This window comes from Amblyraja radiata, chromosome 9 (genome assembly GCF_010909765.2).
Source record: "Amblyraja radiata isolate CabotCenter1 chromosome 9, sAmbRad1.1.pri, whole genome shotgun sequence".
NCBI lineage: Eukaryota > Metazoa > Chordata > Chondrichthyes > Rajiformes > Rajidae > Amblyraja > Amblyraja radiata.
In genome coordinates this window covers 27450688-27477444 of record NC_045964.1, presented here as the reverse complement: position 1 = coordinate 27477444, position 26757 = coordinate 27450688, and the positions used below count along the sequence as shown (strand labels likewise).

Here is a 26757-nt window from a genome sequence, read left to right as displayed (position 1 = left end):
AAATCTTGTTGGCTTCTCTATAAGCATGCTTTTCCTAAAATTTGGTGAACTGCAATTGGTAAAAACACTCCAAATGGCACCTGAAGGTATTACAAAAAGCTTGTAAAATTGAATTTCTGTTTAAATAGACTTTAGTTCTTTGACTTCACCAGGTTTTGGCTCTTCCTTTCATAGCCTTTGAATAAGTCAATAGACAATAGGTGCAGGAGTAGGCAATTCGGCCCTTCGAGCCAGCACCGCCATTCAATGTGATCATGGCTGATCATCCCTAATCAGTACCCCGTTCCTGCCTTCTCCCATATCCGCTGACTCCGATATCTTTAAGACCCCTATCTAGCTCTCTCTTGAAAGTATCCAAAGAACCGGCCTCCACCGCCCTCTGAGGCACAGAATTCCACAGACTCACAACTCTGTGTGAAGAGATGTTTCCTCATCTCCGTTCTAAATGGCTTACCCCTTATTCTTAAACTGTGACCCCTGGTTCTGGACGCCCCCAATATCGGGAACATGTTTCCTGCCTCTAGCATGTCCAAACCCTTAATAATCTTATATGTTTCAATAAGATCCTCCCTCTCATCCTTCTAAACTCCAGAGTATACAAGCCCAGCCGCTCCATTCTCTCAGCATATGACAGTCCCGCCATCCCGGTAATTAACCTTGTAAACCTACGCTGCCTCAATAGCAAGAATGTCCTTCCTCAAATTAGGGGACCAAAACTGCACACAATACTCCAGGTGTGGTCTCACTAGGGCCCTATACAACTGCAGAAGGACCTCTTTGCTCCTATACTCTTGTTATGAAGGCCAACATGCCATTTGCTTTCTTCACTGCCTGCTGTACCTGCATGCTTACTTTCATAGACTGATGTACAAGGACCCCCCCAGGTCCTGTTGTACTTCCCCTTTTCCCAACTTGACACCATTTGATAATCATCTGCCTTCCTGTTTTTGCTACCAAATTGGATAACCTCACATTTATCCACATTAAAATGTTTGTCATGCATCTGCCCACTCACTCAACCTGTCAACAATAAAAATCCAATTATACATAGCACAATTAGAACTTGGAAACAAATAAAACAGAATCTAAAATTAAGAAATTTATCTCTTTTATCTCCAATAGTTAATAATCCGTCGTTTAAACCCTCTATTATAGATAAATCATTTACACAATGGGAAAGAATAGGAATCAAAAAGTTTGGAGACTTGTATGAATTTGGAAAATTACTATCATTCCAACAATTACAATTGAAATATAATTTGAGAAATAATCAATATTTTAAATATTTTCAAATATGTGACTATCTGAAAATATATATAAAAGACTATCATAATATGCCTCCAGACTTACTGGACGAAGCAATGAAGACAGGCCGAATCAGCAAACTTAATATCATACTTATGTAGCGCTTCTTTGCCCTCTACATGAGCTGCGCCCCAGGTTCGTAAACTTTAATTCCCTTATAGGTGTTTTACTGGTGTTTCTCACACAGATATTCAAAAAAAAACAATACTCAATAAATCAATCTTTTATAGTACCTTTAAGTATTAATTACTATGTGGGCCCACACACTCACTCACACAAGCCGGCAACATTAAAAACAAAACAAGAATAACCCCACGTTGCAGGCCTGGTCGAAGCTGGAGAGCGTCGCGGCCAAATACAGTGGAAGCCGACAAGTGCACAGTGCAGAAGCTCACAAGATGGCGGGGAGTTGGCTGACCAGAGAGGACCCCATGTGGCAGAAATCTTCCTTCTCCCTCGTTGTCTCCAGGGCTCAGCTAACCGCTGCTCTCACTCTCCTCGTAATCACAAAGTCCAAACAGCGACAGTCTTTAATCCACCCCTCCGAGCTGAAGGGGTAGCAGTTAGCCTAGGCTTCTTCTGGACTTCTCTCTCTCTCCTGGACTTCGATTACCCACAATTCCCAGCTCCTGCCCCCAAACCAATCACCACACAGGAAAAATGATCTAACTCATTAACATCTAATCAAAATGCAGAACACATATTCACAGCAAAACTTATATAAATTTCTTAATAAGAAAAACTAATATGAAGTTACACAGGGCTACACCCTCCCCCTGCTAAACGTCTGATGTCCCTATCAGGCTAACCTACTGTGCACTAAACACATCTGCTTACTTGGGCTCTTTAGATGGATTCTGAACTTAACGTTAATCTTGGTTCACTAGTGTCTGTGGTCTCTGTGTCACAGCATATTTGAATAATCAGGCCTCTATAAACTATCGTCACAGGTCTGTCAGTCGGCTGTCCAAGTTTGTCATAACTGAGGCGTAGGACAGGTTTCACAAGCCGTTTGGCACAGGGTGTCTGGGAGGACTCAGCAACCACAGCCGAGGTGTTAGGGGTAGGGACGTCTCCCTCCCCCAGCTCTGTGTCCACCACAGAGTCTTGGTGTGGCTGTAAGGGTTCTTCCAGATCTTCTGTTGCTACTGGCAGTTCATCCACTTGATCCTCCTCTTCAAGTGAGTCATGATCATTGGAACAGACGCTGATAGCTGTATCTATCATGACCGGACCATGTCTGTGTTCAGCCTCCAGGCCTTGGGCTTGCGGACGTAGACAGAGTTTTAGCTGGGGTAAGTAGTAATTACTCTCCTCTTCAGACTCTGAAGTCTGGTCCTCTTGACTCGCATGTTCTGGGTTTTGGGCTTGACACTTTACTTTCTGTGCTCTGGTTACTGGTTTCTTTGGTTGTGTTTTCCTCTCTGCAGGAGTAGGCAGTCTTACCAAGTAACCAATGGGAAGCAAGTGATCTCTGTGCATTGTTTTCACTATGCCTGTTCCTCTCTCTGGTTTCACACGATACACCGGAAGATTGGGCAACTGGGCTATCACCACATAGGGCAAGGGGTTCCATCTGTCCTGTAGCTTGTGTTTTCCAGTGATGCCAAGATTGCGAACCAGGACACGGTCTCCTTCTTGCAGTGTCTGATTTCTCACTCTTGCATCATAGAGTCTTTTGTTCCGTTCATGGTTTTTGGAAGCTGCTTCAGCTGCTAGCTGGTAAGCATCCCGCAACTCTTTTTTCATTTTGGCCACATATTGGTGATGCTTAAGAACATCCTCTTCCTCCCAACCAATTCCAAAACAAAGATCCACTGGTAGCCGTGCCTCTCTCCCGAACATTAAAAAGTAGGGTGAGTACCCTGTTGCATCATTTCGGGTGCTGTTATAAGCATGCACTAGCTGGCTTATGTGTTGGCTCCATTTGGGCTTTAGAGCTGGATCAAGGGTGCCAAGCATGGACAGGAGAGTACGATTGAATCTCTCAGGTTGGGGGTCTCCCTGAGGGTGGTACGGAGAGGTTCTCGACTTGCGAATGCCCAGCATGGTCAGGAGCTCTTTGATAATTTTGCTCTCAAAGTCGCGACCCTGATCTGAGTGGATGCGGGCTGGCAGTCCATAATGAACAAATAACTTTTCAAAGACTTTAGCCACGGTGAGGGCCTTTTGATCTTTCGTCGGGAATGCCTGAGCATACCTTGTGTAATGATCTGTGATGACCAGCACATTGGCAATGCCTTTGGAGTCGGGCTCAATAGAAAGGAAATCCATGCAGACCAAGTCCAACGGTCCATTACTCGTGATCTGTTGCATAGGGGCAGCTCTGTGTGGAAGGGACTTCCGGGCCACACATCTCCCACAGTTCTGGATGTAGGTTGCAATCTCAGAGGCCATTTTGGGCCAGTAAAATCGGTTTCTGACAAGCTCTGTGGTTCTTTCAATGCCGAGGTGACCAATGTCGTCGTGCATGGACTTCAGAACCATTGATTTGTACTGAGCAGGTAAGATAAGCTGACTCGCCTCTCTTCCAGAGGGTCTCTTAATGACTCTGTACAGGAGGTCACACTTTATCCGAAGCTTGGAACTTTCTCGCTGCAGCAAGGCGACATCAGCATTTGTATGTTTAGGAGCTGGGTCACATTTGCCTAGCTTCACTTGAGACATTACCACACTGATGACAGGGTCTAATCTCTGGGCTTCTATCAGTTCTTTACGGCTCAACTGCTCAAGCTCATTTCCCTCCACTTGAGTGAGGTAGGAATAAACAGCAGGAATAGCATCGGGGGAAGCACCTAGTTGGTCGACACATCTAGTGGTGCTTTCGCTGGGACCACATGCAGCGATTCTTCGGCTGAGAGCTTTCATCCCAGAAGTAGGAACATCCACCCATCCATCCTCTGTCTCCTGATGATTTCTGGAAAGCAAGTCCGCATCAATGTTTTCACGACCAGGCTTATACTGAACGTTGAAGTCATAGGTGGAGAGGGCAGCTAGCCACCTGTGGCCTGTGGCCTGTGGCGTTAAGCCTGGCAGTGGTTAAGACATACGTGAGCGGATTATTATCCGTTCTCACAGTGAATTTGGTGCCATACAAATAATCATGGAACTTATCGACTACCGCCCACTTCAAAGCTAGAAATTCTAGCTGGTGGATGGGATAGTTCCGCTCTGACTGGCTGAGCTTGCGACTGGCGAAAGCAACTGGACGGAGTCATATTAGTTTTTCTTATTAAGAAATGTATATAAGTTTTGCTGTGAATATGTGTTCTGCATTTTGATTTGTTGTTAATGAGTTAGATAATTTTTCCTGTGTGGTGATTGGTTTGGGGGCGGGAGCTGGGAATTGTGGGTAATCGAAGTCCAGGAGAGAGAGAAGAAGTCCAGAAGAAGACAGAAGAAGCCTAGGCTAACTGCTACCCCTTCAGCTCGTAGGGGTGGATTAAAGACTGTCGCTGTTTGGACTTTGTGATTACGAGGAGAGTGAGAGCAGCGGTTAGCTGAGCCCTGGAGACAACGAGGGAGAAGGAAGATTTCTGCCACATGGGGTCCTCTCTGGTCAGCCAACTCCCCGCCATCTTGTGAGCTTCTGCACTGTGCACTTGTCGGCTTCCACTGTATTTGGCCGCGACGCTCTCCAGCTTCGACCAGGCCTGCAACGTGGGGTTATTCTTGTTTTGTTTATAAGGGAATTAAAGTTTACGAACCTGGGGCGCAGCTCATGTAGAGGGCAAAGAAGCGCTACACAAAATGGAGGCACTGCTGGGATTTGGCTGACCAGAGAGGACCCCATGTGGCAGAAATCTTCCTTCTCCCTCGTTGTCTCCAGGGCTCAGCTAACCGCTGCTCTCACTCTCCTCGTAATCACAAAGTCCAAACAGCGTAATCCACCCCTCCGAGCTGATGGGGTAGCAGTTAGCCTAGGCTTCTTCTGGACTTCTCTCTCTCTCCTGGACTTCGATTACCCACAATTCCCAGCTCCCGCCCCCAAACCAATCACCACACAGGAAAAATGATCTATCTCATTAACCGCAAATCAAAATGCAGAACACATATTCACAGCAAAACTTATATAAATTTCTTAATAAGAAAAACTAATATGAAGTTACACAGGGCTACACTTATAACACTATTTTAAATATAGAAATACCTACAACTGACGGTATTAGAAGAGAATGGGAACAAGAACTAGCTATAAAAATTTCAAAAGAGAGCTGGGATAAACACTTACTATATGTGCATAAATGCTCGATTAACGCAAGACATACTCTAATTCAATTCAAAACATTACATAGACTATACTATTCAAACACCAAAATAAATAAACTTTTCCCTCACGTCTCACCCATTTGTGATAAATGCCAGTCTCAAGAAGCTACCATAGCGCATTCATTTGTTTTTTGTATAAGAATTCAAAAATTCTGGACCGGAATCTTTGAAATCTTCACAAAATTATTTAAAATAAAACAGATACCAAAAGCAGAATGGATTATCTTTGGAATAATGGAATTAGCCCTGAACTAAACGTGTTTCAAAAGAATTTATTTAATTACGGGCTAATAACGGGAAAAAAGCTTATACTCAAATTCTGGAAAAACGCTCCTATACCAACAATAAATATGTGGATTTTTAATATGTTCGAAACATTACACCTGGAAGATAAGAGACTCCTCCTTGCAGGCAAAGCAGACCACTTCCAAAAGACGTGGTCTGCATTTATTGACTTACTACAAGTATAAGGTGCAACAGTAATTTAAAAAATAAATGGTGCCAGGATCTGGTAACTGGGGATGAAAAATATGAAGTTGGTATATCCCTTTTAGCGTGGTTTTTTATAATAGAGCAATTGTTTCTCTTTCTTTCTTTCTTTTCTAGGGTCAATTTCTTAACTTTCTTCTCTAACTCTTTTTCTAATGGGCTTTTTTTTCCAACACTTTCTCGCACTATCACGAGTCTTTCTCACTTCCCTTACTTCCTTTATTTCTATCTTTCTTAAAGCTCAAAAAATGAAGGGGTACAACAAATGTAATAAGATATGTGGTGTGTACTACTGTAACTTATTGTACTTCTAATAAAGAAATAAAAATAAAAAAATAAAAATAATTGACTCCAGCAGCTTCCCCACCACTGATGTCAGGCTAACTGGTCTATAATTCCCTGTTTTCTATCTCCCGCCTTCCTTAAAAAGTGGGATAACATGAGCTACCCTCCAATCCACAGGAACTGATCCTGAATCTATAGAACATTGGAACATTATCACCAATGCTCAATTATCACCAATACCCAAATGAACAATATCTTGTACTGAACAAACTCGAGATGCAAGGTCAGACTGAGATTATCTTTCTCAGTAATTGACTATCTTGAACATCTAATCTTTTGAGAACTAAAATGTAGCTGAAAATACATTAATTGACTAGAATAATTAAATACATAAGTATTTGTTGATTCTTTGGCAGAAATATGCAATGAGTCCCATTCCTCTGTTCTTTCTTCATAAATAAACAAAGGCCCGTAAAATGTTAATCCTGTTACTAGGTATGTTACAATACCTACCTTCAGCGGCGCTGCAATTCTGCCACTGGCCGTGTGCGCGATTTTGGCGCGTTTGAAGGGGGGGGGGGGTTAAAACGCGGTTTTTTTGTACCTTGTCCTGGATTATATTTGGTTGGAGTGCAAGATTTTGTTGAAGAATCGTTCCGACGGGCGTTCTGTCTATTTTTTTTTTTTTTTTAATCGCCCGACTCGTTCAGCGCTGGAGTGATTTTAAAATCAGCTTCTAAAACCGTCAATGCCGACAACGGGGACGGATTTCATGTAGGTGACAGGTAAAAGAAAGCGGTTTATTTTTATGTATAAAAGTGGTCCTTAAGATACCTTTAGTTCATATTTTAGGTTGCGCAACGGTGATTTAGTCCCCATACCAACGGGCAGTGTTTTCCAGGCAGATATTGGAATCTAAATCATTGCAAACCGCAACGTTCCAAATGGTCGCGTTCCATAAAAACCCACAGGCAAGTTGATTTAAATGGCCATTAATTTGCAGGTATTAAACATTAAATTCCTTCCATTTGGCCTATAAATCCATGACAATGAGATTTGAAAATTATGTTATTGTGAATTCTTAAAATGTTAATCTATTCTTAAGAAATTGATAGATGTTTAGATCTAATTGAATTTTGTAACTAGCTACAATTAGGCAACTAACTAATTATATGCTTTAATTTCAAGTCATCTAAGTAAGATTGTTTCATATTTGTTTCAGAATGCTTCAATCTATGATAACTGAAAATTTCTTTTAGTTCTCTTAATTTTTAAGAAAGTTATGGCCATTTGACTGTCCTCGATCACAGCTTTTGTGTTAAGTCAATGGAAAAGCAATAGAGAGCAAGATGCTAATTTCCGAGTATGAAAATGGCCATAACTTTTTAAATACTGAAGATATGAAAGTGAATTAGGTGACAAATTAAACTTTTTATGCTTTATCTGATGGGATAAATTATAGACTTGATTTTTAAAATCTCAAAATGTTGTAGCATTGCTACTGTTACTTGAAAGCTATTACTTGATTGTTTTTACCAGTCTTAGTAAATCCTGTGGTTTTCTAAATTGAAAGTTCTCTGTGATTCGGCTCCCCCTCCCCCCCCCCCCCCCCCCCCCCCCCCCATTTTCCAGAAGATTAGTAAAGCATGATTTCCCCTTCGTAAATCCATGCTGACTCGGACCGATCCTGTGCTGCTAATGTGCTGCTATTTCATCTTTTATAATTGTAATATAGGAGCGATTTTCCTCTCACCAATGAACCTGAATAACACAAATTACAATAAAAATCCAATTATACATAGCACAATTAGAATTTGGAAACAAATAAAACAGAATCTAAAATTAAGAAATTTATCTCTTTTATCTCCAATAGTTAATAATCTGTCGTTTAAACCCTCTATTATAGATAAATCATTTACACAATGGGAAAGAATAGGAATCAAAAAGTTTGGAGACTTGTATGAATTTGGAAAATTGCTATCATTCAAACAATTACAATTGAAATATAATTTGAGAAATAATCAATATTTTAAATATTTTCAAATATGTGACTATCTGAAAAAATATATAAAAGACTATCATAATATGCCTCCAGACTTACTGGACGAAGCAATGAAGACAGGCCGAATCAGCAAACTTAATATCATACTTATATAACACTATTTTAAATATAGAAATACCTACAACTGACGGTATTAGAAGAGACTGGAAACAAGAAATAGCTATAAAAATTTCAAAAGAAAGCTGGGATAAACACTTACTATATGTGCATAAATGCTCGATTAACGTAAGACATACTCTAAATCAATTCAAAACATTACATAGACTATACTATTCAAACACCAAAATAAATAAACTTTTCCCTCACGTCTCACCCATTTGTGATAAATGCCAGTCTCAAGAAGCTACCATAGCGCATTCATTTGTTTTTTGTATAAAAATTCAAAAATTCTGGACCGAAATCTTTGAAATCTTCACAAAATTATTTAAAATAAAACAGATACCAAAAGCAGAATGGATTATCTTTGGAATAATGGAATTAGCCCTGAACTAAACGTGTTTCAAAAGGATTTATTTAATTACGGGCTAATAACGGGAAAAAAGCTTATACTCAAATTCTGGAAAAACGCTCCTATACCAACAATAAATATGTGGATTTTTAATATGTTCGAAACATTACACCTGGAAGATATGAGACTCCTCCTTGCAGGCAAAGCAGACCACTTCCAAAAGACGTGGTCTGCATTTATTGACTTACTACAAGTATAAGGTGCAACAGTAATTTAAAAAATAAGTGGTGCGAGGATCTGGTAACTGCGGATGAAAAATATGAAGTTGGTATATCCCTTTTAGCGTGGTTTTTTAATAGGAATCAAAAAGCTTTATCTGATGGGATAAATTACAGACTTGATTTTTAAAATCTCAAAATGTTGTAACATTGCTACTGTTACTTGAAAGCTATTAATTGATTGTTTTTACCAGTCTTCGTAAATCCTGTGGTTTTCTAAATTGAACCTGCATCAGTTCTCTGTGATTCGGCTCCCCCCCCCCCCCCCCCCATGGAATAAAAACATACATCAGCAGGGCATGATTTAAATGTGATTGCTTTGTAGGGGCTCTGAAAAGAAGTATGCAGGTATGTTCCTAAGAATTGACGAGTAGCCTGTGATCTTACTATCCCTGACACTACCTCCATTTGCAGTAGAGATGTGTATGAAATTGAACATTGTGCACTCCAGCAAACGTCCCTGCTTCTGACTTTATAATAGATGAAGTTGGATGGTTGAACATGGACACCTGGGACGGGACGGGTGAACAATCGTCTTCCTTTGCACAAGGTATTCCAACCGCACAAGTGATTTCTTGCCACATGCAGTCAAATGCTACTTTGAAGATGAGGCAAGCTTGCCTACCTTTGACATCAGAGTTTTGACCCCGACATGTTGTTTCCCTTTACCCAGAGGCTGTCTGACATATTGGGTATTTCCAGTATATTCTAGTTTTACTCTAGAATTTAGCTCTTTAGCCATGTTTGAACTAAGGCTGTGATGCATTCAGGAGCCATGTAGTCCATGGAAAGCCCAAACTGGGCATCGGTAAGTGGGTTACTTGTCATTAATTGCTGCTTGATGTCTGTTGACAATGGTGACATCACTCAGTAGATATTTGAGATGGTAATAGCCTAATTAGATTTTTTTTTGTAAATATTAGGATTATTTAATTGCATGAATTTAAATTTTCCTGCTGCTCTGGTGAACTTCAAACTGCGATCTCTAAACTAATGGTTCAGAACTCCAGAAACGGGGAACTACAGATGCTGGTGTACAAAATTAGACAACGTGCTAAAGTAAAGATTCGGGCAGCTTCTCGGGAGAACATAGATAGATGATGTTTCGGGCCGGGACCCTTCTTCAGACAGGTTGTGGGGGGGGAGGGGGGAAGAGTGGAGGGGCACGTAATAGGTGGAAGATAGACACAAAAAGCTGGAGTACCTCAGCGGGTCAGACAGCATCTCTGTAGAAAAGGAATAGTTGACGTTTTCTGACTGAAAAAGGGTCTCGACCGGAAACATCGCCTATTCTTTTTCTCCAGTGAAGCTGTCTGACCCGCTGAGTTACTCCAGCTTTTTATATCCATCTTTGGTTTAAACCACCATCTGCAGTTCCTTCCTACACAATTAATAGTTGGATACAGGCAAGAGGGGGGGTTTGATAATCAGATGGTTGAACAAAGACCAGAGATGAAAGGACAAAATTTAAGACAAAAGGATTGAAGAATTGCGAATCGTGAAGCAGGAGGGAGAAATTTCAAATTGAAGCAAAGTATCCTGTGATTTACTGCTCCTTATTTCAAATTGTACTGCCTGTTTTGTGGCATCACAACACAATGAATGCCAACAAATCCATGAATTATTTTCACATTACATGGTAAATATGTTACAGTAACTAGAGCTATCTGTTTCTTGTTGATATAATAGTGATGTGATAGATATATAAAGGTACGTAGTTCCTTGAAGGTGGTGTCACAGTTAGATAGGGTGTCAAATAGGCTTTTGGCACAATGGCCTTCAGTCAGAGTATTGAGTATAGAAGTTGGGAGGTCATGTTGAAGTTCTAAAAGACTTTGGTGAGGCCGCATTTAGAGTATTGTGTTCAGTTCCAGCTGCCATGTTATAGGAAAGATGTTGATAAGTTGTAAAGGGTACAGAGAATGTAAATGTTGCTAGGGGTATAGGGAGATGTTGAACAAGCTTGGACTCTATTCCTTGGAGTGCAGGAGGATGAGGGGTGATTTTATAAAGGTGTACAAAATCATGAGAAGAATAGATCAGGTAGACACACAGTCTCTTGCCTAGAATAGGGGAATTGAGAACCAGAGAACATAGGTTTAAAGTGAAGGGGGAAAGATTTAATAGGTATCTGAAGGGTAACCTTTTCCACACAAAGGGTGTCGAGTGTCTGGAATGAGTTGCCAAAGGAGGTAGTTGAGGCAAGGACAATTGCAATGATTAAGAAACAATTAGATAGGTACATGGATAGGAGAGGTTCAGAGAGATATGGGCAAAACGTAGGCAGGTGGGACTAGTGAAGATGGGACATGTTGGTTGGTGTGGGCAAGTTGGGCCGAAGAGCCTGTTTCCACGCTGTTTGACTCCATAATACATAGGACTGCAATTCCAATCTCACCTTACACAATTGCAGTCTTGCCATTGTCAGTGTTATTGGAATGAATCCACAAATAAATATTTCAAGTGCATTAATTAATGCATTTGAAATATTTATTTGTGGATTCATTCCAAGATTGAATCTTCAGATTTTTAATCTTCAGTAAGTCTTGGACTAACATTTTTGTTGAATGCAGATGTCCAAGATCTACTAAGCCACCGATGTGATTGCCCCTTTTGAGAGGTTTCATTGCTAGATTTGAGACCCCATTGCAGGCCTGTGGACCAAGGGAGCAAGATTTTATTTTAATTAGCTATTTAACATTAATAGTCATACATGCCTGATTTACAATCTGTTCAATTCAATTCAATTCAATTCAATTCAATTCAACTTTAATGTCATTGCACAAATACTGAGTATGGGTACAACGAAATGCAGTTTTGCGTCAGTCCGTAGTAGTGCAATATAGAAATTTAAAAAAAAAAAAAAAAAAACCCTTTCAGATTTGATGTTCTGCCTCCCAGCCTTATCTTTCATCAAGTTATGTCAGCAATATTTTTGGGGAGGGGCCTTTGTGACCTGATTACTGTCCGCATCTCCTTGCCCCAATTGAGGGTGTGGAGGGCAGGTTTGAGACCATAGATTGGGTTGAAGTGATCGGTTAGGAAAAATGTGGGAGTGATTGACTCCGGTTTCTCAGTTTGCTTTCTACTTTCTGCTCTGTTACTCATTCTATCATTGACACTGAAACACACAGCCATAAAAGATTACTTCTGTTTGAAAGGCTGCCGTTTTTGACACCATACTGTCCATTCCTTTTGTGTTTCTAATGATGTCCAGAAGAAGACAATCCTGAGCTCGGTATCTACTGTAGCCCAGGTCTCATTCACCATTAACATGTATAATTTTTTAATGTAAGATTCAGCTCAATTGTTGGAGCTGAAACTGAATGAGAAGGGGCAAAAAAAAATGCTGTTTTGGCAATATACATTGATGCAAGCATTAAAATGGTATTGTCATTGATCATCAAATGAACTTAAAACAGTTTTGATAGCAACCATTATGAACTCTTCTTAAATACATTTGTGTAACTCTGCTTTTGCTTTCCCCTAAAGTCTTTCTTCTGACCAAAATAAATGCCTCACCTTCAAGCAACAAGTAATAAATTAAAGGCAAGTCATCAACTAATAGCCTTAGTTGTCAACTAATACTCTTCCAAACCAAAACATTGGACAAGAGGGGCCATATTTTGAAGATGACATTTAATAATTGATACTTTAAACAAATAAATCCATATTACTTATTACATCATGCTACAGATTACATACTCATCAAAAAACAAGTTGGGTATACAAAAACAAATTATTGTACAATTATACATACATACAACTTAAAAGCACAATTTATTTTTTACTTTATAAAATAAAGTACTTACCCAAGCTTTAAAGCTCATTTGCTGCCAAATATTTCATACTGCTTCTCATTGTATATAACGGTCAAATTACAACTAACAGTTTGGTGATTTGACAATCTTAAGCGCACTCTGTAAGTATGAGTATATGAGAGAGGTGTACTTGCCCAAATGCTGATCTAATTTACTGGTGCAGTACATAGCATGAGTAATATCTGATGACGTTTGCAATGTACACAGAAGGATGATGGTGTATTAAATCAATAGAAAAATGTTTTCTGGTTTCTATGTAATTTATATTCAACATTTAGGTATCGAGTTATATTTAATACTCAAATTTGCTGGATTTCTTGTTATTTCCTGTATTATTTTACCTGATTTGATGCAGGCAAATTAAAAGTTGTGACGTTTGTTTCACGTCAACAAATTAGACCGTTTTATGACTATTTGTAAAAAGGTAAGTAAAATCTTCAGTGCTGATTCAGGTTTTTGACCGAATAACAGGCTGGTTTAGATTGATATTTACATTTTACAATATAAACATTCAAGAGCCATTTTACATGAAAGCATCAACGTACCTGTCTCTGTCCAAAGAACTTTGATAGTTTGTGTAATCTAGAGCGGTAATGGTTGGTCCAGGGAAATATACACAATGCAGTGTGATTTATTTATAGACTATGCTTTGTGCGTTCTGGTTCACATACAGGAAAATGTTAAGTATTTGAGCTATTGCAAAAAAAAAAAAACATATTTGTCTCTGTGATATTGCAAAGTTATTAAACTTATCCAATCAAACCTTGTCATGAACTCAGTTCTGAAATTTGAGCATCCATAACTTGCAATTTGAGCAGACATAAATGCCAATGAAATAGCAGGTGACCTGCCTCTCAATATCTGTGACATTTTTAAACCTGGAAGTATGAAACTCCTGAGCAATCCTAGGTGACTCTTTTCACTATGATTCATTTCTCATGACTTAAGTATTGATTACAGAAGTGAGATTTATCAAAATTTCAAGTAGGTTGTCTTGGAGAAATACAATTTGATTATTTTAGAATGATGACTGGCTTTGGCACATATAAATATTAAAGAAAAGCTTCATGTCACTTTCTTATTTTAGTGGCTTGATACTGTTAAAGATGTATGTGGAGTGTTCTCATTTTTACAAAGCTATCTGGACAACAAAAACCTACTCAGTGCCTTTTTTTGTCTGGTCAGATTGCTTTGAAATACAGTTACTATTGCAGTTATATGGAAAGTGGTATAAAAATCTTGTTGCTTAAAGATGTGTTGGTCACTGGCTATCTCATTGTGGTGGACATAACTGTTTGATTCAATTTTATTTGAAACTGAACGAAATGGAGATTGACGTGCACTTCAGTTGTCTCTCATTCAAAACCGATAGTCAAACAAATGCTGAAAAATGGTACTGTGTATTAGTTGGAATTGCTTTGTTGTAATATTTTTGGAACAACATTTATTGCTATCCTGCATCAATTTTTGCTCACAATTCTATTGCTTATTTTATACTAATGTCATTAAAATGGCCTCAGTGTACTTCTAAAAAACTGTTATTTGTGTTTTCCAAAAATACAGAGCTGAACATCAAATGCCCTCCCAAATTCAACTTGTTTGAATGTGCACTTGATTTTTCATAAAGTTGTTTGTATTTAGTGTTGGTTTTAATGCTTGATTTTGCAATCTAAAAAATATTTTTGTTAATCAAGGAAATAGTTAAATAGAGGGAAAACGTCCAATATTTTTATTACCAACATATCCTGAAAATTCTATATTTACCCTATTTTTGTACAGATGATGGGTATGAGCAGAAAATGATAATTTTGTTATTTTTATGCCATGCTGCTTTCATCTATGACCATATGCTTTTGGAATGCATCAAGTTGTTCTGAGAGAGTTTTAATTTCCTGCTGTGCCTCTAATAGTTTTGTCTGCAGATTTGTGTTTTCAATGTGCAGTTTTTCTTTCTCTTCTCGAAGTTGGTTTCTTTCCTAAAAATAAGGAAAAGTGATAATTATGTACAACGTTTCTGATGGTGTTGATTTCATGTTTTCTAAAGCCACTTTTGTGCCACATATTGGATAAAGCTATTTTGATATTTTAATATAAAACATAAATCAATTACTACATATATTGGAACAATGAAACTGGAAATTATATCTTGCTTAAATCCCTTAATGTCAAACAACAAAATTGCATAGTGAGTACAATGGGAGACATTTTAGTTAGTCTTTGCCTCTTAAGTGACTTATTGTGATAAGTGCCAACAGAAAACTGAGCTTGTACCTTTTCAAGTAGAAAGATCCGATGTTCTTTACTAAAGTCATCTCCTTTGGGTTTATGAAAGGATGCCATATTCTCCCATTTAACACAAGGTCTTCTACGAGTTGGAGTAGGACTTGGACATAATGGAAGTATATTTGGGGACAGCTGAGAGGTGTCTGCCTTAATTTTTCCCAGAGTAGCAGCTTGATTTCCAATGATTTCTGAGTCTGAGCTAGAAGCGTCTGTTTGTACAGCCTTGTGCATTACAATAGGCTTTAGTCTTACGGAAACTTTCTGTGCCGAGCTGCCCATTAGTACAATAGTGCGGTCCTTGTGCTCAGAATGGTTCTGTGCTTCCTCGTTAAATTGCGTGAATGGTCCATCCTCATTTCCTGTAATATTTGCAATATGAATGTCAGCAATTTTTAGAGAATGAGATAACAGACATACATATGAACAACTAATGTTTAAGCATGGCCTGTTGTGTTGAATTATAGTCTTCTCTTCTCTCTTTAGGTAAAAAGGTCATGCTCTGTCCTACCACCGGCATTATTTGGTAGGACCTAGGGAGAGTAAAGTGGGCAAATCAGAACATGCCTATCCATTCCCTCTGCGGATGCTGTCTGACCTGCTGAGTTACTCCAGCAAAAGGCTAGAGTAACTCTTGTTACAAAACATGTGTTTTGCTCAAGATTATGGCATTTGCAACTCCTTGTGTCTCCAGAGTAAATTGGGAGCAGTTGTTATTGGATAAGTCCACATCTGATATGTGGGAGTCATTTAAAGGCCAGCTGGTCAGAGTTCAGGACCGGTGTATTCAAGTAAGGATGAAGGACAAGGATGCTAAAGTAAGGGAACCTTGGATGACCTAAGGAGTTGTAAATTTGGTCAAGAAGAACAAGGTAATGTAAATAAGGCCTAGAAAGATGAAATCAGATGGGGGGCCTTTGAGGAATGCGAAGCAAGCAAGAAACTATCAAGCATGCTATTAGAAGAACAAGAACGGGTCATGAAATTTAATTGATGAGATGGATTTAAGAAAATCCCAAGGATATACGTTAAAAACAATGTAGGAATAGGAAAATAAGACAAATGAACACGTGGCTCAGGAGTCGGCATAAGAGGCAGAGTTTCATATTTTCTGATGGTTCTTCCATAAGCTAGGGTATTTCCAATTCACTGCTGAAGTATATATTTTTCAATGCAAGTATTGTGGGTAAAGCAGATGAATTTAATGCCTGGATCAGTGCTTGGGACTATGATGTGGCCATTACTGAGACTTGGTTGCAAGACTTGGACATGACTGACAGCTTAACGTTCTAGGGTTTTGATGTTTCAGATGGGATAAAGAGAGAAGTAAATGAAGTGGACGAGTTGCTCTACTAATCCAAGAGATTGTCATGGCGGCACTCAGGGAGTTAATCCACTGAGGCAATTTGGGTAGAGTTCCAAAGTAAGAAAGGTGCAATTACTCTAATTGGATTGTACTATAGGCCAAAGCAACATGGTTGTCTTCATGTTTGACTTCATTACCTTACATTCATGGTTGACTTCAATTTCTCCGATTGTTGCCAAAGCCTGAGATGAGACAGAATTTTTTAGGTGTATCCAGGAGGGTTTCTTTTAACAATATATGGATGATCCAACCAGAGGAGGGATGATTAGAAGGGCCATAGAGCAGAAAGCATTTTGTGGCACACTATGCAAAGACATTTCTCTTCAGTTCTCCGAAATCTTTCCCCTCTTACCTGGGAAAATGACTGACCATTCACCTTATCAGTGCCCCTCATGATTTTGTATACCTCTATCAGGTCACACTCCTACTATGCTCTGGAGAAAAAAATCCCAGCCTCTCCGTATAACTTAAGCCCTTAAGTAATATGCCAAATCACAAACCCTGGCTATCTGAGTGGGTTACCACTCAGGAAATAGTGTACCTGCACCCCTTGGTTTCTCTGCTTTACAACACTCTCCCATGTCCCACCATTTACTGTGCAAGCTCCGCCCTGATTTAACTTACCAAAATGCATCATCTCACATTTGGTCAGCTTTAAATTCCATCTGCCATTCCTCTCCCACTTCCCCCAATTAATCCAGATCCTTCTGTAAACTTAGCCTGCTTTATTTATTCACTGTACCACCAACTTTGGTGTCAATGACAAATTTAACTAAATTTGTATAACCAAATTGACATAAATGTAGAAACTAATTAGAGCTAATGTATGGCCAAGATGAGCCAGCACAGGTGGATGAAAGTTAAGGTTACTTTTTCTGAAGATGAAAAATAAAATAAAAAACTTTTTTTGCCTGCTCTTCAATGATGTAATTAAATTGACTTTTGGGGTATTTGGCAAAGGGAAGCCCCAAGTCTCTGAAGTACAGGAGTAATGTACTGGGTTAGATGTGTGCATCCTTTATGTAAATTGCTGTTACACCAAATAGAACTTTTTCTAAATGTTGCTATAATCTAAAATGGTACAATAATTGTAAGAAAGGTAAGTTTACCAATGTTGTAGCCCTTTGTTCCAGCAGGACAGAGTGCAGTAGGAGTGGAGCTTGATGTTGGACTGGAGTCTGAGATCTTGGATCTTTTTTTGCATTCCAAGACCACGAGATCTCGACATTGTTTGTGACAGTTCATGCCACAGTCTGCACCATAAGAAATAAATTATTAGACACCAACAAAATCATGCAACAACAGAACAATGTCCAACCAGAAAATCTACAAGCTAGAATGAAACATTTACTTGCAAGCTCTTGCATTTATTTCCATGTTTAGATAATAGGCATCATTTCTGCAGTGTGTAAGGTATTTTTTGGGAAACCATGAAAATATTATGCTATTTTTCCAATCATAAATAAACTGTAAAATTTTACAATATTTAACTATGATTAGAAAAAATGTCAAGTAATTCATAGATAAAATCTTGAACATGTAATTTGCTTTAAAATATATAAATAATTCCACATTATCCATAATAATCCTTGCCCATATATCTTCCGCTAGTTTTCTAAAATCACATTCTTCTTGTTTCCAGGAATGAAAAGTAAATATAAATATAGCTGTCCTCTCCAGATGATCTGGGAACCATATTGGAATTTATTTTCTATATGTTAACTGTCAGCAAGTCTTTCCTTTGTCTTGCATTACTCTGATCAGATGTTTTAATGTTGGAGAAACAGTGCGGAAACAGGCCTTTCGGCCCACCAAGTGTGGACCAACCAGTGATCCCCATACACTAGCACTATCCTACACTCTTGGGACAATTTTTACAATTTTACTGAAGCCAATTAACCTACAAACCTGGACGTCGTAGGGTGTGTTGAGCACCTGGAGAAACCCCATGCGGTCACGGGGAGAACGTACAATCTCCATTCAGACAGCACCTATAGTTAGGATCGAACCCGGGTCTCTTGCACTGTAAGCTAGCAAATCTACTGCTGCACCACCATGTCGCCCCACCGATACATCCATTGTCTAAAGGAGAATTCTATACGGTGAATTGTGCATTTAGGAACTGATTGCATTTACTTCAGAACTTGCATTGCTTCTGTCTCATTCTTCCACATGAAAGAAAGCTTGCTGGAAATATAAAAACTGACTGTAAAAGTTTCTATAGGTACAGTGCCCTCCATAATGTTTGGGACAAAGACCCATCATTTATTTATTTGCCTCTGTACTCCACAATTTGAGATTTGTAACAGAAAAAAATCACATGTGGTTAAAGTGCACATTGTCAGATTTTCTTAAAGGCCATTTTTATATATTTTGGTTTCACCATGTAGAAATTACAGCTGTGATTATACATAGACACCCCCGTCCCCCTCAATTTCAGGGTACCATAATGTTTGGGACACATGGCTTCACAGGCATTTGTAATTGCTCAGGTGAGATTAATTGCCTCCTTAATGCAGGTACAAGAGAGCTCTCAGCGCTCAGTCTTTCCTCCAGTCTTTCTATCAGCTTTGGAAACTTTTATCACTGTTGATCAACATGAGGACCAAGGTTGTGCCAATGAAAGTCAAAGAAGCCATTATGGGGGTGAGAAACAAGAATAAAACTGTTAGAGACATCAGCCAAATCTTAGGCTTACCAAAATCAACTGTTTGGAACATCATTAAGAAGAAAGAGAGCACTGGTGAGCTAACTGATCATAAAGGGACGACTGGCAGGCCAAGGAAGACCTCCACAGCTGATGACAGAAGAATTCTCTTTTATAATAAAGAAAAATCCCCAAACACCTGTCCCACGAATCAGAAACACTCTTTAGGAGTCATGTGTGGATTTGTCAATGACCACTGTCCGCAGAAGACTTCATGAACAGAAATACAGAGGCTACACTGCAAGATGCAAACCATTGGTTAGCCGCAAAAATAGGATGGTCAGGTTGCAGTTTGCCAAGAAGTACTTAAAAGAGCAAGTTCTGGAAAAACGTCTTGTGGACAGATGAGATGAAGATAAATTTATAGCAGAGTGATGGCAAGAGCAAAGTATGGAGGAGAGAAGGAATTGCCAAAGATCCAAAGCATACCACCTCATCTGTGAAACACAGTGGTGGGGGTGTTATGGCCTGGGCATGTATGGCTGCTGAAGGTGCTGGCTCACTTATCTTCATTGATGCAACTGCTGATGATAGTAGCATAATGAATTCTGAAGTATAAAGCCACATCCTATCTGCTCGTTCAAACAAATGCCTCAAAACTCATTGGCCAGCGGTTCATTCTACAGCAAGTCAATGATCCCAAACATACTGCTAAAGCAACAAAGGAGTTTTTCAAAGCTAAAAAATGGCCAATTCTTGAGTGGCCAAGTCAATCACCCGATCTGGACCCAATTGAGCAAGCCTTTTATATGCTGAAGAGAAAACTGAAGGGTACTAGCCCCCAAAACAAGCATAAGTTAAATATGGCTGCAGTACAGGCCTGGCAGAATATAACCAGAGAAGACACCCAGCAACTAGTGATGTCCATGAATCGCAGACTTCAAGCAGTCATTGGATGCAAAGGATATGCAACAAAAGACTAAACAAGACTACTTTCATTGACATGATATTGCTGTGTCCAAAACGTTATAGTGCCCTGAAATGGGGAGGCTATGTATAAACAGTGCTGTAATTTCTACATGGTGAAACCAAAATGTATAGAAATGGCCTTTGTTAAAATCTGACAATGAGCACATGTGATTTTTCTTCTATTACAAATCTAAAATTGTGGAGGACCGAGGCAAATAAATAAATTATGAGTCTTTGTCCCAAAAATTATTGAAGGCACTGTATGTTAGAAGGAAAAGATTAGTGAAGATGAATGTAGGTCCTTTACAGTCAGAGACAGGTGAATTTATAATGGGGAAACAAGGAAATGGCAGAATATTTAAACGAGTACTAAGGAAGACACAAACCATCTCCTGGAAATACTAGGGGATCGAGGATCTAGTGGGAGGGAGGAACTGAAGAGAATCCACGTTAGTCAGAAAATGGTGTTAGGTAAACTGTTGGGACTGAAGGCAGATAAATCCCCAGGGCCTGATGGTCTACATCCTAGAGTATTCAAGGAGGTGGCCCTAGAAATCGTGGATGAATTGGTGATCATTTTCCAATGTTGTCTTGAACCTGGATCAGTTCCTATAGACTGGAGGGTAGCCAATCCTCCACTTAACTCCACTTTTTAAGAAAGGAGGGTGAGAGAAAACGGAATTATAGACCAATTAGCCTTACATCAGTAGTGGGGAAAATGCTGGAGTTGATATTAAAGATGTTATAGCTGTGCATTTGGAAAACTGATGGGATCAGTCAAAGTCAGCATGGATTTATGAAGGGGAAATAATGCTTGACTAATCTTTTGGAATTATTTGAGGATGTAACAAGTAGAATGGATAAGGGAGAGCCAGTGGATGTGGTGTATCTAGACTTTCAAAAAGCCTTTGACAAGGTCCCACACAAGAGATTGGTGTGCAAAATTAGAGCACAAGGTATTGGGGGTAGGTTATTGACATGGATAGAGAACTGGTTGGCAGACAGGAAGCAAAGAGTGGAAATTACCGGGTCCTTTTCAGAATGGCAGGCAGTGACTAACGGGGTGCCACAGGGCTCGGTGCTGGGACCCAAGTTATTTGCAATATATATTAACGATTTAGACGAGGGAATTAAGTGTAACATCTCTGAAATTTGCGGATGACACAAAGCTGGGTGGCAGTGTGAGCCACGAGGAGGATGCTGTGTGGCTGCAGGGTGACTTGGATACATTGGGTGAGTGGGCAGAAGCATGACAGATGCAGTATAATGTGGATAAATGTGAGGTTATCCACATTTTTGGTGGCAAGAACAGGAAGGCAGATTATCTGAATGGTGTCAGATTAGGAGAAAGGGAGGTGCAACAAGACCTGGGTGTGCTTGTACATCAGTCACTGAAAGTAAGCATGCAGGTACAGCAGGCAGTGATGAAAACCAATTGGCCTTCATTGTGAGAGGACTTGAGTTTAGGAGCAAGGAGGTCCTACTGCAGTTGTACAGGACCCTGGTGAGACCGCACCTGGAGTATTGTGTGCAATTTTGGTCTTCTAATTTGAAGAAGGACATTATTGCTATTGAGGGAGTGCAGCGGCGGGACCGACGTATGATGAAAGAATGGGTCGACTGGGCTTGTATTCATTGGAATTTAGAATGATGAAAGGTGATCTTATAGAAACATAAAATTCTTAAGAGGATTGAATATGGTCGATGCAGGAAAAATGTTCTTGACATTGGGGGAGTCCAGAACCAGGGGTCAGTTTAAGAATAAGGGTTAGGCCATTTAGGACAGATGAGAAAAGACGTTTTCACCCAGAAAGTTGTGAATCTGTGGAATTCTCTGCCACAGATGGCAATGGAGGCCAATTCATTGGATGTTTTCAAAAGAGTTAGATTTAGCTCTTAGGGCTAAGGGAATCAAGGGATATGGGGGGGTAAAAGCCAGAACGGGGTACTGATTTTGGATGATCAGCCATGATCATATTACTGGCTCAAAGGGCCAAATGGCCTGTTCCTGCGCCTATTTTCTATGCTTATGTTTCTATTTCTCCCAGCACTGAAAATAATATGAATGTGTTCTAAAACCATGCCTTCACTGAATTAATTTCTTTTTTTTCATTTTGCAGGTGAATTTTGATCTTGTACATAAACAATTAAAAAAATGTTGGTTGATGTAAAGTTGACATTCTTTGTTAGGTCAAAAAAGTAAATCTGTAGTTCTGCAGTTATTAACCTACACAGGGAAAGGGAACCTAGTTTACAGTATAGCTAGCTACAATGATTTGCCCTGAATTGTGTGGATTTGTTGATCTGAAGCACATTTTGGGGTCAAATAGGACATGAAGTTTGCAACAATCTAATTCACTTTACCAAGGAGAGAGAAATGCAGTTCAGATAAACAAGACCCACTGCTGACTGATCATTTACCTGACATGTTATTAATTGTGTTTCCATCATGACAGATGCTTCCTAATCTTATGAATAACTTTAGTAGTTTGTGTTTGTACTTCTGATTTCCAGCAACTACAGTTTTATAATGAAAACCTACCTTTAGAAAGTTAAATTGAGTTTATTAAGACCTTGCCTGCCTCATTATCTGTACAATATACATTGATGCCTGTGTTTCATGAACAATTTCATGTATACAATTCCTCAGATGCTGAATCTGAGGACCAAACGTGATGTCCATTTTGACAATTTGCCACTGTCAAGTCTCTTTCTGATAATTAGAGACATTTAAAAACAATCCAATAGCTGTAAATAATTTAAAACATAAATACACTTAAACTACCAGAAATTAGAAATCATTTTATAAAAAATTGAAAATAAATAAATCACTTCCCTTTTTAATCAAGTTTGATGACCTTATTGAAATGAATGGTGTTATGCTATTTATGACTGCCATAACAGAGGCCTGGAATATAAAGTGCACCCAGCTGCTCAACTGAACACATCAGTACTCTGCCACTGGACTCACGGGTGCCCTGCAGCACTGACATCTAACCTCCAGTTACCATGACTTACACATTGTAATAGGCAAGAGTGACAGTTGGAGACAAAGTGACCTCTGATGGGGAAACTGCTAATTACAGGCAAGCATGATTTGGACCGATAATTTTAAAGACCATTACAACAGTTTAACCATCGTCATACGAAAAACAAACAAAAAAATTGTTATTTCTATATATTTAATTTGTCTTTTGTCATTTACCTCTGCATCTGTATCCTTGCTTTATAACGCCCCATATCTGCAAATAATAAACAAATAACTTTTTGTATATTTTGTGGAATGGAAAGTAGTTAAACCTGTAACTGGCCAATCATTTGGATGTCTTGAGAAGTGGCTATCTCTGCCTGCCTGGTGGACATTGACACCAACAATACAATGCGAGAATAGAATTGCTTGTGGTCCTAGTACAACAATGATGATAAATTCCCTTACCGAAGGACAACTTGGGGTTATACAACAATAGCAACTCCAATGATTTACAGGTGCTATTATCCCACTTCTTACCAGATTTAACTAACACAATGTCACCATGCTAAAATGGGACTTTAACTTACAAGCAAAACATGATCCCCATAACAAATGACATATGAATTATCTAACTGCATTGGAACAATTGTCGCAAACTGTTTGTCTACTTTACGTTTGATACAGTGATATGTTACAAGCTAGGAAATGACACATGCAAGTTACTTACAAATCCAGCACAGTTGTCACAGAAGGTAGGTTTCAGATATGTTGTCTCTTGGAAATTATGGAAAAATCCTTGAACTGACTTTGAGGAGATGGAGCTGGACCTCATGAAATAGGCTGTAATTTCGGCCCTGCTTATTAGACCTTCGCTGTAAAATGATGAATTGTTCATTACTGAAACTTTTGCATAGATGTGAACACATTCTTAACAGGAGCTCTGTGTACATTATTCTGGTAAAAGTGGAAGTGAAAGCCAAATAAATTGTTATTTCAGGCTTTGTTACAAATTACAAATCATACGTTCTGTAATGATCCCTGCCAGCTATATTTTCCACAATATTTTAAATAATTCACAAATGACAATGGTATTGTCACAGCATTGAATGTAATTAAATAATGCTGTCATGGGCAAACCTGTAATTGGGCAATCATTTATGTCATACACTAGCAGCAGTGCTGCACGATGACATTGCTTTGCTTTATAGATGTATCAAAGATATGTGCTTAACGACCACATCCTGTATGTTCCTTTTGAGAATTAAAAAACTACTGATAAGTGCACAACAGTATAATTTGCTTCACTTCAGCATTGGGTAATGCCTATTGTTTCTTAGCTGCAATCAACCTATGGTTTATGTGAGTGCCAACATCTGTTTTTCTTGACTGCAGTCAACACTTGGCTGTGGTGTATATACAGTGCCCTCCATAATGTTTGGGACAAAGACCCATCATTTATTTATTTGCCTCTGTACTCCACAATTTGAGATTTGTAATAGAAAAAAAATCACATGTGGTTAAGGCACACATTGTCAGATTTTAATAAAGGCCATTTTTTATACATTTTGGTTTCACCATGTAGAGATTACAGCAGTGTTTATACATGTCCCCCCATTTCAGGGCACCATAATGTTTGGGTCACAGCAATATCATGTAAATGAAAGTAGTCATGTTCAGTATTTTGTTGCATATCCTTTGCATGCAATGACTGCTTGAAGTCTGCGATCCATGGACATCACCAGTTGCTGGGTGTCTTCTCTGGTGATGCTCTGCCAGGCCTGTATTACAGCCATCTTTAGCCTATGCTCAGCAGCAGATAGGAGAGCACTGCAGAGAGTGATCAAAACTGCCCAGAAAATCATTGTCTGCCCTCTGCCTTCCCTGGAAGACATCTCCAGCTCTCGGTGCCTCTGTAGAGCCAGGAAAATAATCCTGTCGAGCCAAGAAAAGACCCCTTCCATCCTGGACAGTCCCTGTTCAACCTCCTGCCCTCTGGTAGGTGGTACAGGTGCGTCAAAAGCCGGACAAACAGACTCAAAAACAGTTTATTTCCCTGGGCCATTAGATTTCCTCTAAATTCCTCAAATATCCACACGACATGAGAATGCTGTCATCCATTCCACTATAAAACAGCTAATATTTCTTTTTTTAAAATTCTTTTAAAGTATGTATTAAATTTTAAAGTGTAATATTCTCCCAGTGCAATGTTCTACCTAGGTGTGGTAATTATAATTTATCTACTATTTTAAGCAGTTAAATAATGTATTGGATGTGTTTTTGTCTTGTTTGGACTTGTTTTGGTTGCACTGATCAGGAGTAGCTCTCCTAATTGTGTTGTATTTCTAAGTACAATGACAATAAAGGCTTATTATTATTATTGAGATAATTGGCAAAATCACCATAGGGATGAAGGGGAGACTTTCTTGTTTAATTATTGATAGGTTAGTTGATTCAGGAATGGCAAATGGGACAAGAAAATATACAACACATAGGATTCTGAAAACTAGAACATTGAAACCAGCAGGCCTGGAAGATGAGCTGGTAAAGGATGAATGGTAAAGAAACAAACTTTTTACAATTTAGACACAAAAAAATGGAAAGAATAAAGTACGATTAGACAAAAAAAAAGGGAAAGCGTGTAAAATCTTAAAAAAATAAATTTCTACCTTCAACTTTTCTGAATTGAGTGTGAGTTGTGATACATAATCTATTTTGTCCTTAGAATTAAAAGTCCCAACTCGAGGTGGTTGTTTTAAGTTATATTTACATCACAATCTTCATGAGACCTTGAAGCAATGAAACTTTTGCAAACTTTGCACCTGCAGGTTCTCATGTTTTAACTATTCTTTCACACAAACTGCTGGAGTTCGTATAGATAATGGGTGACGACTTTATTTAACAAAGAAATGGTGAGGAAAACATTGGCTTTCCAAAGGATGATGATCATATATACTTAAATGAGGAAAACATTTGAAGCTACAAGGAATGAGCAAGAAAAGGAACAATGAGTTAATGCTTTCAAAGAACTAGTAGACCTATTGGGCTAGATGTCCTTTTTCAGTGTTACATGATGTGTACAAAAATATATAATCTAAAAACTTCTATTGGAGATTAAGACTTTCACAGCTAACTCTTTCAATCAGACTAAAGCTATTGGACTGCGTGGGAATGCATGCTGTCACACGGTTGGGACATCTTATACAATTGTGAAATTGCTTTACCTACCAATCTTTGTCCATCACACAAAAGGAAAAAGGAAAACTAGCAGCAATCTTTTCAAATTCTTCCTGTGAAATGTAGCCATCCTGATCGTGATCATAATTTTTAAAAACAGACTGCAAAGAGCAAACAAAAGGTTAAATACAAAATGTGCACTAATTAAAATAATGGAACAGTCCTAAATATACCAGTAGCTATGTTCTTCTTAAGATTGAAAGATCAACTTTGGGAATTGTTTTTGCTAAATTTTATTTTTAAATCACAGGCTGATAAATAGGGAAAAGTGTGGATACCCCTGCAGACTTAATTGTCATGGTCCAAGACAAGAGTTAGTCCAATAGGTAAGAG

The 26757-nt window shown here is 38.9% G+C and overlaps 1 protein-coding gene across 2 annotated transcripts in view; it reads right to left on the bottom strand.

Moving 5' to 3' along the window:
- Nucleotides 1-12763: 12763 nt before the first annotated feature.
- The window catches only part of rasgrp1 (RAS guanyl releasing protein 1), a 101842-nt gene continuing 87848 nt past the window's right edge, over nucleotides 12764-26757 (bottom strand). For both annotated transcript variants that reach the window (XM_033026944.1, XM_033026943.1), the window contains 6 exons: nucleotides 26416-26525; nucleotides 23918-24062; nucleotides 23425-23461; nucleotides 17713-17856; nucleotides 15229-15599; nucleotides 12764-14933 (listed from right to left, as the gene is read on the bottom strand). In XM_033026944.1, coding sequence (XP_032882835.1) covers nucleotides 14775-14933; nucleotides 15229-15599; nucleotides 17713-17856; nucleotides 23425-23461; nucleotides 23918-24062; nucleotides 26416-26525 — 966 coding nt within the window. In that variant the 3' untranslated portion in view covers nucleotides 12764-14774. The remainder of the gene's footprint in view (nucleotides 14934-15228; nucleotides 15600-17712; nucleotides 17857-23424; nucleotides 23462-23917; nucleotides 24063-26415; nucleotides 26526-26757) is intronic.